At 46.7% G+C, this 16,715-nt stretch overlaps 1 protein-coding gene across 2 annotated transcripts in view; it reads right to left on the reverse strand.

Annotated features, from left to right (window-relative positions):
* CEP170B (centrosomal protein 170B) overlaps positions 1 to 16,715 on the reverse strand; it is a 110,073-nt gene that overhangs the window by 23,914 nt on the left and 69,444 nt on the right. The window contains exons 10-13 of one of the 2 annotated variants that reach the window (XM_043981574.1): positions 16,368 to 16,562; positions 13,573 to 13,708; positions 9,318 to 11,120; positions 5,940 to 6,078 (exon numbers count right to left, since the gene is read on the reverse strand). In XM_043981574.1, the coding sequence (XP_043837509.1) occupies positions 5,940 to 6,078; positions 9,318 to 11,120; positions 13,573 to 13,708; positions 16,368 to 16,562 (2,273 nt within the window). Of the gene's footprint in view, positions 1 to 5,939; positions 6,184 to 9,317; positions 11,121 to 13,572; positions 13,709 to 16,367; positions 16,563 to 16,715 lie in introns of both variants that reach the window. The other variant, XM_043981572.1, reaches the window with a different exon arrangement.

Consider the following 16,715-nt stretch of genomic DNA (forward strand, 5'->3'; position numbering starts at 1 on the left):
AGCTTGGGGGACAGGATGGGCTTCATTGGGAAAGGACTCTGACCTACAAGAAGCTACCCTATTTATCCTCCAGTGGGGAGGGTGAAAGAGCTGGAATAAGGGATAGACATAGCAGTGGCCTGAACCCTGGTAACAGGACCAGCCTTACCCATTCCCAGAATAAGTAGGCAATTTGAGGGGTGCCAGCTAGGCCACTGAAGTCACACTCCACCAGCCTATCATTGGGCCTGAAATACCATAATCTCAGTAGAGTTGGGCCCAGTGCTGCCCTATATAACTTGTAGGGCAAATCCCTAAGAGATGATTTCTTTCTATTCATGGTGCACCAAACTCTGAAGCACAGATCTACCTGATTTCCTGCTGCAAACAGTCATGCCTGGATATTCCTCATCCTTAAAGTCTTCACAAGGTCTTCAAATTCTTTATGCTCCTTGCCTCTACTTCCTCTCCCCTTACTCCCTTCCTAACCCCTTGTAATCTAGCTTCTGACCCCATCATTCCACTGAAACTGTCCTCTCTAGAAATCCCTTATCTCTGATGGTCTTTTCTCTATTCTCAGCCTTATTCTGACCTCTCTGCAGCATTTGACACTGTGGACCCCTCTATTGTCCTGGTTGTTCTCTTCTAAGTTTTAATGACACACTCTATTTAGGTTCTCCACCAACATGTGAACACACCTCCATTTTTCCTCCTAGATTGTTGTCCATATTATACCCTCCAACCATGAGGGTACCTCAAGGATCTCTCTGTCCTGGATCCTCTTCTCTTCTCTACACTGTCTCTTGGTGTTCTCAACAATTCCCAAGGATTCAATTATTGTCTACAAAGAAGACTCACCAATCTACATATCCAACCCTAGTATTCCTCCTGAACTCCAGGCCTCTACTTCAATTTCCAACATGTCAACATGTCATTACCTTTTCCCCAAAACCCACCATCTTTTCTGGACTTCCCTATTTTTTATTTCATTTTATTTTACTTTTTTGTGGGGCAATGAGGGTTAAGTGACTTGCCCAGGGTCACACAGCTAGTAAGTGTCAAGTGTTTGAGGCTGGATTTGAACTCAGGTCCTCCTGAATCCAGGGCCAGTGCTCTATCCACTGCACTACCTAGCTGCCCCCCCCCCATTTCTTTCTTTCTTTCTTTCTTTTTGGTGGGGCAATGGGGGTTAAGTGACTTGTCCAGGATCACACAGCTAGTAAGTGTCCAGTGTTTGAGGCTGGATTTGAACTCAGGTCCTCCTGAATCCAGGGCTAGTGCTTTATCTACTGCACCACCTAGCTACCCCGCAGATTTCTTTTAAAGACCCTACCATCTTTCCAGTCATCCACATGTACAACCTCAAAGTCGTCCTAGACTCCATTAAGGTTCCAAGTCTTGTCATTTCCACTCCCAACGATATATCTCCTAATCTATCTTATCTTATTCTTATCTCAGAGCTACCACCCTCTTACCTGGACTACTGTAATAGCCTTCTTATCAATAAGGAGGCCCCCTGCCTCATCTCCTCTCCAGCTGTCAAAGTGATAAGTTCTAAGGCACAGGTCTTACTGTATCACTCCCTGCTCCATAAGCATCAGTGGCTTCCTATTACCTCTCTATTTGATCAAGCACCAAATACAAATTATCTTCTTTCTGGCATTTAAATCTCTTCATGATCAGTCCCTTTCCAGGACTATAGTTCATTACTCCCCTTTCAGTACTCTTCAATTTAGCTGAACTGACCCTTTTTCCATCTCTTATCTTGGCTTTTGTACCATTTATCTCTTATGCCTAGATTTTGTTCCCTTTTTACATGCACCTCTTAGGATTCCCGGTTTCAGATTCGATTCCTTTATTTTTAGTTTCCTAGTTTAAAAGCTCAACTCAATTGTCACCTTCCATATATAAGGCCTTTCCCAATCCCTCCCCTCCCCCCACAGCTGCAAGTGCCTCCCTCCAACAACTACCTTGTAGTTAATTTGAATATATTTTATTGTTTCTTATATATGTAAATGTCATCTCCCATGTTGTTGTCTTTGTATCTATGCTTAGGACTTAGAGCATCAGTAGTAGACTATTTTTTTTTAAATTTTTTTTAGTGAGGCAATTGGGGTTAAGTGACTTGCCCAGGGTCACACAGCTAGTAAGTGTTAAGTGTCTGAGGCCGGATTTGAACTCAGGTACTCCTGACTCCAGGGCCGGTGCTCTATCCACTGCGCCATCTAGCTGCCCCCCAGTAGTAGACTCTTAATAAATGCTTGCTGATCAAATGGTTTATCCTCTGAGTTTGCCAATAATTAGACAGATGTCCAAAGAAGAGAATCTTTCCCCCAAAGAACAGAAGTCACAGTGATGATGTATACAAAGACCACTGGTTTTGAAGTAGGAAGGCCTCACATCCAGCCATTCTTACTACCATTTGTGACCTCAAGCAAGTCACTTAACATCTCTTGGTCTCAGTTTCCTCATCTGTAAAATGATTGGGTTAGGTCCCTTCTACTTCTAAATCCTATCTATGATGCCATGAGCAAAATCAGCCTTATAAATTTAAAACAAGAACAGTCCTCTAACCACTGGATATCCACAGACCATTATTATCCATCTGAGAAATAGGAGCTGATTTAAGGAATACCTGTTGATTTCCCCCAAACCGGTCCCCAAACATCTCCATTCTCCCTTGAGACCACTGCTAAAATCCTAAGTGATTAAGTCATTGTCCTACTCGAAAACATTTAGAAGGACTCTATTGCCTACAGGATAAAAAAGATCATTTCCTGATCTCAGGATTCAAGGCCTTCTACAATTAAGCTCTTACCTTCCCAACTACAATATTCCAAGCAAGTCAGACTCCTAGCCATTCTTCTCCCACCATCACATATTTGTATGAGCCAACCCCCATCCTAGAATTCACTCTATTTCATCTCTGCTTGATGGCATCTTCCTCTTCCCATCTAAGTTGAGCTCAAATGTTTGTCTCCCCACCACCATGAAGACTCCCCTGATTTCCACAACTAGAAGTATTTCCCTCTTTCGTCAAATTTTCTTAGAACACGCTGTCTAGATCCCTTTTGTCACTATCGGACCTTGTTTCATACTTACTTGTATTCAGGGAATAGGAATTAAAAAAGCATTTATTAAATGTCAGGCAGTAACAAAAGTCATAACATTTCATCCTCATAACAACCCTGGAAGATAGATGCTATTATTATCCCCATTTTATAGGTGAGGAAGACAAAAGTTAAGTGACTTGCCCAGGGTCACAGAGTCAGTAAGTTTCTGAGGCTGGATTTGAACTCAGGTCTTCCTGACTCCAGGCCCAACATTCTATACACTGTACCACCTAGCTGCCAGTAGGACACTGTTTTGAGTTGTGTATTAGTAGGTACCAGGCTTGGAGTCAGGAGGACCTGAGTTCAAATCCAACCTCAGACACTTGCTAGCTGTGTGACCTTGGGCAAGTCACTTAACACTCATTGCCCAACCAAAAAAAAAAGAAAATGCACAGAGTCTAGAGATAGAGCATCTTCTTCTAGGAACAGCAAGGAGGCCAAGGCCAGGGGATCACAAAGTATTGTTGGGAGGGAAAGGGGGAAGGGGAGCAGGGAATGTAAAATGTAAAAAGACTGGAAAGGGAAGAGGGAGCTAGGATATAAAGAGCCATAGGAATGGCAATAGGAAACCATTAGAGTTCATCGAGTAGGGGGATCTGGTTTTGTTTTTGTTTTTTTTTTTTTTTAGTGAGGCAATTGGGGTTAAGTGATTTGCCCAGGGTCACACAGCTAGTAAGTGTTAAGTGTCTAAGGCCGGATTTGAACTCAGGTACTCCTGACTCCAGGGCCAGTGCGCCACCTAGCTGCCCCGGGGGATCTGTATTTTAAGATGAATTTGACAGCTGAGTGGAAGACAGAATAGAATGAGGAGAGACCTGAGGAAGGGAGACCAACCAGCAAGCTACTGCAATAGTCTAGGCATGGGAAAATGAGCACCTGTACAAGGTGGTGGCAATGTCAGAAGACAGAAAGGGATGCTTATATAAGAAATGCTAGAAAGGTGGAATTGACAGGAATTTGCAACTAATTAAGAAAGGAAATATAAAAACAAATGTTGGAAACTATCTTTACATGTAAGTGGAAAAAATAAAATACTATTAAGATTGAGAAAAAAAATTGTTTATTGCATTTATTTAATTTTATAGTTGAGGAAACTGAGATAGAGAGAGATTGATTAAGTGACTTGCCTAGGATCACAGGGCAATTAAGTGTCTGAGGCAGGATTTTAACTCAGGTCTTCTAACTCCAGGCCTGGCAGTCTATTCGTTACTGCCTAACTGATTGAATATGACAGGGTTGAGAGTGAGGGTGCCTGGGAGCCCTTGACTACAATAGGAAAATTATGAAGTGGGGGGAGTTTGGGGGAAAATATAGTGAGTTTAGGTTTGGATATATTAAGTTTATCATGTCTTTGGGACATCCAGTTTGAGATGTCCAATAGGCAGCTGTAGACTTGAGATAGGAGCTGGAAAGAGGTTAGGGCTAGATAAGTAGATCTGGGAATTCTAGCTCTTGATCTATAATCCTACAATCCTAGAAACATTTAACTATTGAAGATAATCTGTGACAATGGCTCTTCGAAGCCCATGTTTGGGTATTCCAATGGAGCTAGGCTTTTAAACCCAGGAGGTTGTTTCCAGTGTGAGGACCAACCTACCTTCCTAATTTTGCCTAATGCCACTTCTTTTCATGTATTTAAACACTAATTAGGTTGGATAACTTGCTTTTTCCTCCTCCCTCAATATGTCCTACCCTCCCCACTATCTCCACTGGTTGTTATTGATGCTATTAGTAAACACAGCAGTAGAACTTCAAGTTTTACAAAGCACTTTCCTCCCAACAGCCCTAGGTAGCAGGTGGTGCATGAATTATTCTCTTCTTTTTACAGATGAGGACACTGAGGTTCCTAGTGGCAAAGAGGCTAGTCAATGTTAGATCTTTTAATTCTAAGCCAATTTTCACCACACATGTTGCATACCGACTTTCCTCCAAAGCCCAGCTACCTTCTCCATATAGCCTTCCCTTATCTAGGCAAAGAAAACCCCAAATAGCAAAGAATCCAAAATTCAAGGTCTTAGGGGCAGCTAGATGGCGAAGTGGATAGAGCACTGGCCCTGGATTCAGGAGGATCCAAGTTCAAGTCTAGCCTCAGACACTTGACACTTACTAGCTGTGTGACCCTGGGCAAGTCACTTAACCCCAAGTGCCTCACCAAAAAACCCAAAAACAAACAAAAAAAACAAAACCAAAACAACAACAACAACAAAAAAAAACAAAATTCAAGGTCTTTTGGATTGGATACTAGACTGTCAGAGGAAAATTGTGAAGGGGCAGGGGAAAAGCTCTGATTGTTTATATTACCCTGTAGCCACAGTAAGTCCATATCCTTAGGACTCACAATAAATAACATTAGAAAGAGGGTCTGAGTATGTTTACAGAGCTAGGGAAAACTCTAGGACCTACAACCAAGTGGAAGGTTCACATTCAGAAAACGGAGAAATGAGTGGAAATGAGCACATCAAATTTTGACAAACATTAAATAAAGGATCCCTCTCCCCAAAACCTTCAAATCTTTCCCTTCCACATAGGTAATGTTTCCCATCAATTCATGTTTGGAAGTCATATGAGATTTAGAGCTGGGAGGGACCTGAGAGATGATCTAGTCCACCCACTGTGTTTACAGAGGAAGAAACAGACCCAAATAGATTAGGTGACTTGCCTAGGGTAACACAGCAATAACTAGTCCAGTCAGTTTATAGAGGCAGAAACTCTGACCCAGATAGGTTAAGTGACTTGCCTAGGGTAACACAGCAAATAAGTGGCAAAGATGGGATATAAATCCAATTATCAGGGTTATTTTGGAAACACTTTCTGCTTCTAGGGGCTTCCCAGAGTCCTCCTACTCACCTGGCAATCTCAGCGATTTCTGCTGTCTGTACAATGAAGTTGTAGTGCTCAGGCTCGTCATCCTCATCATCCTCATCCGTGTCCCGCCCATTGTAGGACCTGGGCCGGCTCTGGCCAGTGGCCCTCAGGGTCTGAGTGGCTGTTGAGGCATGGGAGCGTTTGTGTTTGGGAGAACTGTGGGTAGAGCCGTATTCCTCCTCCGAGGTGGATGTGCAGTCTGAACCCTGCTGCCTCCGCCGGGAGTCTTAGGCAAATGAATTGGTTTCAGACACAAGGAGAACAAAAACAGAAAGGAATTCAGAGCCCAGGCAGCCAAGGCCAAACCAAATTGGAATAAACCAAAAACAAAGGGCAAAACAAAGTAGGAGAGGGAGCCACTTAGAACCTCTCAGGGGCCCTAAAAAGAGGGAAAAGGTTTGGGTGTCATGAGCTCCCCGGACCGAGTAGATATGGCAATGAATGGGCTTAGAGTTAGTAGACTCAACTTCAAGAGCCATCTGTGTGCCCTTATGCAGTTTTCCCAAAAATGAAATGAGGGCATTGAAGTAGATGAAATTGAAGGTACTTTTCAATTACAACACCCTATGATTTTCCCACACTAATGAGCTGAATTGCCTATAATGGAAGCAGAGCTGGCCTGTGGAGGGCCTGGGAGATGGACACAAGTGAAGTCTGTCTCATCGGCCCTTCTTTACAGAGCTACTCCTGGAGCTGCTCGGATATCCCCAAAGTCACCATCATCAGGAAGGGAAGTGTCTTGTCCACAATGGGTCCCCTATCTTCCCGGGGAAGTTCCATGGACACCCAAACCAGGGTGATTAAACCAAACCAAGAAATTAAAAACACAGCCCAAAGCCACCCCATGTCATCCAGAAAGGGAGGGAAAGTTGGCCCTCCTGGGAGAGATGGAAGAAAGTTAGGCTCCCCAAGGAGGGGCAAGTGACACTCTCCCCCATGCTTCATGCAGGCAGGTGTGGGCTGCCCTTGGTCCACGTGCTGGATTCTCCCAGGCCAACCCAACCAAGCTGCTGCCCTGGTCTATGGACCATCTAATAGAGGAAACTGGCCCTATGTGGGACAAGGCAGGTATAGTACTACTGAAAGTTGGTCAAGAAGAAGGTAGAAGAACCATCCCCAAAGTAGAGAGGCTCTGTCTGTTGAAGAATTCTGTATTTTGTCCTGATAGGTAATCATTCCCTGTTTGTGAGTCCTGTGTGTCCCAAAGGACAAGGCTCGGATCTCCTCTTCTCCATCCCCTCAATAAATTGTGGGCTGCCTGAGGACAGGGACCTGCTCTGCTCCTCCTGCCAATCACAGGGCTAGGTATACCGGGGATCAGTAGAGATACTGAGTTGAATTGTAAAATGAAAGAACTGGACAAGACAGTGTCTAAGGTCCCATCAGCTCTAAGATTCTGAGGTTCCATAAGCTGCCTATTTCTTAAAGACTTTAATTCCAGCAGCAGCGGCAGCAGCAGGAGGGGCCGTATTCACCCAGAAGTCCAGGAGGGGGAAGGCACGGAGACTCTGTAGCCTGTCTTCTTGTTTGGTCTCTCCTTCCCCCAAGAAAGTCAGGCTGTCTCACCTACTGCCCCCTCCTCCCCAAGGGGCTACCTCTCATGCAACACCTAGAGAAGAGATTTCCTACTGAAACAGTAAATTGTCCCAGAAGGTAAAGACAAGTCTGGCCCAGTCAGTGTATAAGCTTCTGCACTTTGGCAGCCTCTCTCCCTGGCTAGAAAAGGCCTCCAGCCTGGGACCCGGTAAAACTACCACTCTCCAGGGCTCACGCTGAGCAAGGCCACCTTTTTCAGGGAGGTACAAAGGAGGGAGAGAGGAAAATCCCAAGCCAATTCACCACAGACACAACCAGAGATGTGGTTAGTAGAAGCTGACAGTGAGGCAGAAGGAGAGTCTGGTTAGCAAGGAGCTGCTAACAGCTGGCAGGGAAGAGGAGAGAAAAGACAAAAACCAAAAATCCTTGCCTGGAGCCCCCAGGGCCTTGTAAACCAAAAACCAATTCATTTGGAATAAGATCAAAGCTCGAGCTCTTTTCTGGAGTTTAATGGATGATCTGTGGCTGAGCCCCAGCCAGCATGAAGAGCCGGCCAGTCTTGGATATCCCAGAGGTGGATGTCATTAGCAGTGACCAGCTTCATTAACAATTTAAAATAAAGGCAAGGGGCATCGGCCTTCAAGGGCCCTCGCTTTTCCCTTTAGGTACAGGGATGAGCAAAGACAGCCCCATGGAGTTTAGAATATTTATCATCTTCAGAGAAGAATTGCAATGTGGTAAACACATGGCTGAACACAGAAGAGGAAGGCATTGTTTTCAGAGATAAAACAGCAGAAGTGATGCAGACACACAACCAGACCCTCGGACCACCTCTGATGCCCTTCCCCAGACCCCCTCTGATACTGCTCCTTCTCCTCCCCTCCTTCCTTCCTTAGAGCCCATCCCCACCTTTTATATCCACCCCCCACCATCTCAGAAGCCCCTCTGACCTTCAGGACACCCTCAGGGAAGAAATGACCTCTTGTCCCCCAGTGAGTCACAAGAGAAACTCAGCCCTGAGTCAAGGGTTATAGATAACACAGGGGACCTATGTCTTCCTCACACTAGAGCTCTCTAAGGGTATGGCCACATCTCACCTTCCTTCTGTCTTCCAGTGCCAAGCCCTAAGCACCCAGTAGGTAACTCAGTCCATCTCAGTGACTGAGATCGCTTCTAGGACAGGAGTTCTTTTTTTTTTTTTTTTGCATGGCAATGAGGGTTAAGTGACTTGCCCAGGGTCACACAGCTAGTGTCAAGTGTCTGAGGCCGGATTTGAACTCAGGTCCGCCTGAATCCAAAGCCTGTGCTTTATCCACTGCACCACCTAGCTGCCCCTGGACAGGATTTCTTTTTTTTTTTTGGCAGAGCAATGGGGGTTAAGTGACTTGCCCAGGATCACACAGCTAGTAAGTGTCAAGTGTCTGAGGCCAGATTTGAACTCAGGTACTCCTGAATCCAGGGCTGGTGCTTTATCCACTGTGCCACCCAGCTGCCCCCCAGGATTTCTTAACCATTTTTGTATCATAGGCCCCTTTGACAGTCTGGTAAAGCCCATGAACCCCTTCTTAGAATAATGGTTTTCAATGCACAAAATAAAATACACAGGATTACAAAGGAAGCCAATTATACTTAAACACATCAAAATATTTAAAAATAAGTTCATGAGTCCCAAGTTAAGAACCCCTAATTTTGGGAAAGATTTTAGGGGCTCAAAAGGCATCAAAACCCTATCTTTTCTAATGCCCACCATCTTTATTTGGTGTCTACAGAATGGGACACTGTTGACCTGCTCAACTATTGGCCCTGCCAGAGCCAGAGACTTACTAGAGGAGGAAGAATACCGGGCGCTGCCCGAGCGAGCCCGGTTGAAAGGCTGCTTTGCGGCAGCCACAGCTGCTGCTGTTTTCCTGGCGGCTGCTCGAGCTTCTGACATGGTCGGCTTTCGGCTTGAGTAGTAGGACTCAACGCTCCTTCCAGAGAAGCCTGTCCGGGCTGGGGCTGACTCCAAATCACTGGGCACCGTAAACGAACCAGCCCTTTTTCGGGGCATGGCCAGAATGTCCAGGCGGGACAGCTTCTTGCCCTCCGTGTTCTGCTTGGCCGTGGCCTCAGGATTGGACGCGGTGGCCCTTTCATTCTCAGCACCCTCATTGTCTGAGGTCTCCCCAAGCCTCGCCCGCCTAAGCTTGGAGGCCCGAGTGGGCCGTGGGGTGGACAGGCTATTGGACCTTGTGAGAATTTGCTGTACCTTCTGCACGTTGGCAGAGACCCGGCCATGTTCTTCCTTGGTGGTAGAAGGAGAAGGAGGCGGGGCCGTGGGCTTCCTCCGGGGTGTGGGTCTGACCGTTGCTGCTGGCTGATGTTCAGGCTCTGATGTGACGGCATCTGGACTGGGTGTGTAGGGGTGACCAGACCCCCGCTCATCATCTGTGAAGTCCAGAGATCCACGGGTTCCATTGTTACGTTTAACCTGGAAGCGCCGAGTTCCCTCTGGGGCTGGCCCCGGGCGACGCTGCTTCTCAGAGAGCCGCTCTCGGGCACTGGGCACAAGACCACCATTGCTGGAATCCTGTATTGAAGGTGCAGACGATGGCCGCTCTTTCTGTGACCCATTGCCCACCACCACCTTGACCTTCTGGGTCTGGCTGGAGCCATTCTTCCCACTGAGAAGGCTAACAGTGCTGGACGTGTCTACATCAGAATCGCCTGATAAGGAATCCTCTGGCTGTGTAGGGTTGTTCCTGGCATCCTCCCCGGGGGACTTGGCGAGGATCTTGGCTTCCAAAGCCGCAAGAGCCGTCTCTGTCTCCTTCAGGATTAAGTGCGTATCCTGAGTATGGTAGTCCATGCGGGTAGCCCGGGCAGCCTCCAAGTCCTTCAGGAGGGGATGGCTGGATATGTGGGGGAGCCTGTTGGGGGCAATGCCACTGCTTGCCCGCTCTTTGGTAAAGCTCTCTTGACGGACGAAGGATAGGGCCTCCTTTGCCACCACTGCCGAACTATCTTGTTCTGGGGACTGGTTGGTCTGCAGGGAAATAGTCATCTTCCCCGTCATGCTGATATATGTGCCATTCTCCTCCTTGGCTCTGGACCTCAAGGAAGGGGAGCTGCTGACTGGCCGCAAGGGGGATGATGCCCGATCCACAGGCTCCTTGTTGGCTCGGGGGGTTGGGGGGCTTCGGGAGAGTTTGGAGGGAAAGCTGGGCTCCTTGTTATCATCTCCAATATAGAAGGACATGGGGGCCGGCTCCCCTGCTGTCTTGGCTTTGTTATGCTGGAGTTCTGTCACAGGTGAATGCTGCTGGCCCCGAGGCCACTCGGGGCCCTGGGCACTCTCACTCTTTCTCTCCCTGGGCCCAAGACCATCATCTGATTGGCTTCCATCACTAAGACTGTCTGGGTCCAGATCCTCTTGGATGAACAAGTGGTCTACTGGGTTCTCGTAGGACTCTGAGGCTGATTGTTTGGCTGCATTTCTCTTACTGACTTCAGGGTAGGGATCTGGCCCCATTAATCCAGTCAACACAGGACTTTCTGCTTTATCACTTGGGGGTAGCTGGGGGAGTAGTCTCCGTGTTCTGGAAGGCAAGGCTGGCTCCAACTCCCCAACTTTGTGGTTGGTGATATCTGTGAGGACAGAAGTGACAGATCCATTAAAGAAAAATTTGTCCCAATTTCACATCCTGCCTCCCCCTCAGGAGCACAATTAGGTTATGACAATGTAGCAGGGTTTTATCGTACCCCTTCCAAATCACCAACCTTCCCTCACCCCCAAAGGAGTGTACAGAATCCAGGATTCTCTATCACTCACCCGGCATATCCACAAGGTGGAACTAGCACTGTAGGCTACCCAAAAACCCCCAACCCCAGGTTAGTTCCTGTTGGAAAAATGGCTTAAAGGAAATAGGATAGACAAGGCCCCAGGAGAGCCTTCTCCCATGTCTGAGGACTGGGGCTCCTTTCCCAAATTAATGAATAGCTTGCATTCCCCAGGGAAGATCTTTCTGGATCTCTCCTGCCAATAAGATAAAATCCAGACACTCTTTAAAGCTCTTTGCAATCCAGCCATACCTTCAGCTCTCTAAATTTTCCTTTTCTCCTCCCAAACACGTCCCTTTTTCCTTCCCCTTCAATCCCAGGGAAGCTGGTCTCCTCACCAACCTTTCCTCTTGTGCCTACATCTAAACCTTTTCTTTCCTTCATGCTCCAAATCTGCCCCCTCCTCCAGGAAGTTCTCTGTGACTGCACCACCTTCCTGGGAAACCAATCCACATACTTTAGTCCAAGGTCACATGTGGTCCTATATTGTTCTGGTCTCACTTCTTATCTCTCCAGCCTGACTAGGAGCCTCTAGGACAGAATGTCGAGATCTCCCAGGCTTTGAGCTCCGCAAGGGCAGTGCCTGAATCTCCTCCTCTTGTCTATGGACAGGTGAGGGGCATCTTAGGATAAGACTCTTTGCCTTGTATGACAGGACCATTCTGTGCTCTGTTAAGTCTCTTCTCTTTTACTTCCTTCCTTATAAATGATAAAGATCGGGGCGGCGAGGTGGTGCAGTGGATAAAGCACTGGTCCTGGATTCAGGAGTACCTGAGTTCAAATCTGGCCTCAGGCTGTGTGACCCTGGGCAAGTCACTTAACCCCCATTGTCCCACAAAAAAAAAATTGATAAAGATCTTTTTTAAACTCCATCCATGTGTCAGGGGTCAAAGAGTGATGAAGGTAGCCTCTACACACCAAGAACAGAACAATCCAAGGAAACTGGAGAGCCTAGGCATGAGCTAACGGGAATGGGAGAGAGACAGAGAGTCAACCCCTTTGGGAAACTGGCAAGAAAGGAGACAGGAGGTCTGAGGGTAAAAAGGGAAGGAAATTCCAAGCAGGCTCAGGCTCAGGTAAAACTGTAAGAACCAGTCCCTTCTCCAGGCTGAAGTTCCCACTCCAGTTAAAGGGACGACCGGATGCTGCCACTATAGTTGTCTACTCTGGTCTCCAGGACTTTATGGTTTACCTAAGGTCACATAAAAACATGAAAATCATGCCATGTGCCACAGGGAGGCCAAGTCGAGGGCCTCATAACAGACCCTTCTCTGTCCCAACTCTACTTTGCATGGGACTTCCTTGGTGCTTGTGTCTAGGGAGGGATAGGGATAGAATCTTGAGTTTCAGCAGTAGAGTTGCTGAGGGCTATGAATCAGAGGAAAATGCTAGGGCTGGACAAGAAAACTAGAAGCCATTCTGTAACCCTCTTCTATTAGAACATAAGCTCCTGGGGCAGCTAGGTGGCACAGGATTCAGGAGGACCTGAGTTCAAATCCAGCCTTGGACACTTGACACTTATAGTTGTGTGACCTTGGGCAAGTCACTTAACCCTCATTGCCACCCCCCCAAAAAAACAAAAAAAAAAACATAAGCTCCTTGAGGGTAGCACCTGATTTAACTTTATCTTTAGATCCTCCACATCTAATACTCAGTAAACATTAAGGCTCTCAGCAAATGCATGTTGAATTGATGAAGACTGGGGGAGATAGTATCCACATGTCTGTTTCCCAGAGGGAAACTGCAGGAGTCTACCCAAAATCTGACCACCCACCCCCAATCTGGGTCTGATAATTCCTCCAGGCCTATATCCCACTCAGCCCTAGCACAAAGTCAAAGGGTTGAGGTAGCATAATGTTGGGGAAAGAAGTGAATTAAGAATCACAGGATCTTGGTTCAAATTCCAACAATGTAATTTTCTAATTATGCGGCTGTGATTAAGTCTTTTTTGTCTCTCAGCCTCAGTTGTTCATCTGTAAAATGGCTATAATACTTCTTTTATTTTTTCTTTCTTTCAGGGCAATGAGGGTTAAGTGACTTGCCCAGGGTCACACAGCTAGTAAGTGTTAAGTGTCTGAGGCTATATTTGAACTCGGGTCCTCCTGAATCCAGGGCCAGTGCTTTATCCACTGCCCCTATAGTACTTCAATACTTACCTCACAAGATTGTTGTAAGAAAAGGCTTTGCAAACCTTAAACAACTAGAGAAACTTTAGTTATTATTGTTATTAATCTGCTTCTCCAGTCAAATAGGGACTTACCCGTCTCAGAGTCCAGGCCAGAGGGGTTTGACTCAGGGAGCAAAGGCCCTGGTCCTGGATCCAAGTAGCTATCAGCCAGACTGGCCCAACGGGATACCCATTTCTGACTCCCTGGAGAGCCTGACATTGGCAGGACCTACAAAGAGAAATAAATGCCCATTTGTGACCCAAGGCACCCACTGATGTGACTGTAGAGGGAGGGGGAAGGGGCCTGGCCAGCTCATTGTATCCAATCATTTGGGCAAAGGGGCATTTGAAACCCAAGTACCCACATGCCCCTAAATACAATGATCTCCCAACTCCCTGTGTTCCTGCCTCCCTCTAAAATCCCTACCTGAGATCACTTCCCACCCACTCCACTCTCTGATGGACTCTGAGTCTGAGTCAGAAAGAACAATGGATCTGGACTCAGGGGACTCACTAGCTCTATGACTGTGAGTAAGACCCTTTATTCTGTGCCTCTCAGCCCAACTTCCTCATTTTGTAGCTCACAGAATCATAAATACAAATCAAGAAGGGACCTTATTTCCTTAGACTGGGGCTTGGAGAGGGAGAGGGGCTAATTCTGGGATGTACAGGGAGTGAGTAGCAATGCTGGAAGGTAACAACTTGTGCACTGCCTGACACATCACAGGGCTGTTGTGAGGAAAGGGTTTTGTGAACCTTAAATGCTACAGAATCACCATTATCATTATTAATCACAACAGTATTATTGAAAGGCAGCGTGGCCTACTAGATAGAGAAGTGACCTTGAAAAGCCAGGAAAACCTCAGTTCAAATCTTGCCTGTATGGCTTTGAGTGCCTGGGAAACTATCCTACCTTGGTTGGAGAGGAAGGGGAAGAAAATATGTTTGGGAGGAAAGAAGGAAAATGGAGAGTTGGAGGTAGAGCTGGATGGTTGGAGGGCCTTAAATAGCAAGCTGAAGAGTTGGACTTGATTCTGTAGGTAATAAGAAAATGGAATATCTCAGGTCTATTGACAATTCTTTAAGAGTCTGAGTTGCAGAGAGGGTGCTAATCTGCACTAGAAAAGGGAGTGTCCTCATCTGGGTAGTTCCCATTCCAATGAAACCAAAGGTTTAGTCCCTTTTGCTAATAGCATTATAATTACTATTATTATTTCATTTCCTCCACTCACGTCCCACTGAAATGACTCATTTGGTTTTGGAGGTGATCCTGGAGTCGTAGAATACTATGCAAACTGAGCATGAGCTCTGCAAACCCAAGCTTGAAATGCTTTGCCCTTTGACAGCTAGCAGTACATGATGAGTCATGTGTTTATTTTATAAGAATTTGTCCAGTCTCTCTAAGCTCAGGGACTCATGAACAATTTAGCCACAGAGAGATCAATTGTTTGACTCCTCACTCACTTATTCATTCATTCAAGACCACCTAGTAAGGAATAGAGGGGCTATGATCTACATTCATTAAGCACTTACTAAGTACAAGGCACTTAGGCAGCTAGGTGGTGCAATGGATAGAGTTCTGGGCTTGGAATCAGGAAGACTGGAGTTCAAATCCAGCCTTAGAAACTTCCTGGCTGTGTAATCTTGGGCTTAACCTCTTAACCTCTGCCACTGGAGAAGGAAATAGCAAACCACACCAAGAAAACCCCTTGAACAGAGGTCCACAGAATCACAAAATAAGACATGACTGAAATGACTGAACAACAAGTACAAGGCATCGGACAGGCTATTAAGGATACAAAGACAAAAGGGAAAATCATCTCTGCCCTCAGTGAGCTTATTACTTTCAATGGGGCCATGGGGAGGGGGTGGAGTACGGAAAAGTACCCACAAAGATAAAAATCCTAAAGCCTTGAAGTATTTTAAGTGATCCTATTATTATGTGTGATGGAAAGAACACTGCATAAGGACTCAGAGAACCCAAGTTCGAATCTCAGATACACTGCTCTCTACCACTTATGTGGGCATCTTACTTCCTTTCTCTGGGCTTCATTTTTTTTTTTAATCTGAAAAATGAGGCAACTGAACAAGATGATTAGTTAGGTGTCTTTCACTTCCCAATCCTATGATTCCGTATGATTTGGCTGTTGATCCAGTTCCGACCCTGTGCTATGCTGGAATTTTTTCCTATTATTCTCCTGCTTCCTGCCTATTGTGCCCTATTCCTCTGGAACCAGGGCCCTGGCTTGCCACTTGGGAAAGGGGAGTGTGTGTGTGTGTGTGTGTGTGTGTGTGAGAGAGAGAGAGAGAGAGACAGAGACAGAGACAGACAGAGACAGAGAGACGCGGGGGGAAGTCAGAGAGAAAGAGGAAGAGAGAGGAAAAGACAGAGAGAAAGAGAGAATGAGAGAGAGGGAGAGATGGGGGGAGGGAGAGAGGAGAGAGAGAGACAGAGAGAAACAGAGAGGGGGGAAAGAAAGAGGAAGAAACAAAGAAAGAACAAGAGAATGAAAGAGAGTGGTAAGGGGGCAGCTAGGTGGCACAGTGGATAGAGCACTGGCCCTGGATTCAGGAGGACCTGAATTCAAATCCGGCCTCAGACACTTGACACTTACTAGCTGTGTGACCCTGGGCAAGTCACTTAACCCCAATGGCCTCGCAAAAAAAAAAAAAAAAAAGGTAAAAAGAAATAGAGTGGTAAGGGAGAGGGAGAAAGGGAGAAGGGGAGGGGGGAGAAAGGGGAGAGGAAGAGACAGAGAAAAAGACAGAGAGAAGGAAAGAGAGAATGAGAGAGAGTGGGATGGGAGAGGGAGAGAAAGAGGGAGGGAGGGGGAGTGAGGAGCATATATGCAACCAAGCCTGTCCTCCTCCCTCTTTGGCCACTGTACCTGGGGTTCGCCTGGAGGAGATAGGCCTGAGGTCCTGGAGGCAAACTCTTGCAGCAGAGCGAGCCGCTGAGCCACCCCTGCTTCTGCCACAGGGGGTGGGGAGGAGCCTGCTTCATCCTTCTCTCCACGGATAACTGGGCGGAAGGTAGCTGAGGTCATCTTGGAAAAGTCAGAGGACTCAAACACCCCGAAAACCTGGAAGGGAGACAGAAAGAAACAGACTTGGTTTAAGAGGGATACCCTGCTGATCTCGCACCCCACCCTGGAGCAGCTGCTGACAATGACAAGGCCCATTTACACTCATCTCACACCCCCCAGCCCCCTTCTAGAGACAAATCCACCATCCCT

This window comes from Dromiciops gliroides, chromosome 2 (assembly GCF_019393635.1).
Source record: "Dromiciops gliroides isolate mDroGli1 chromosome 2, mDroGli1.pri, whole genome shotgun sequence".
Lineage (NCBI taxonomy): Eukaryota > Metazoa > Chordata > Mammalia > Microbiotheria > Microbiotheriidae > Dromiciops > Dromiciops gliroides.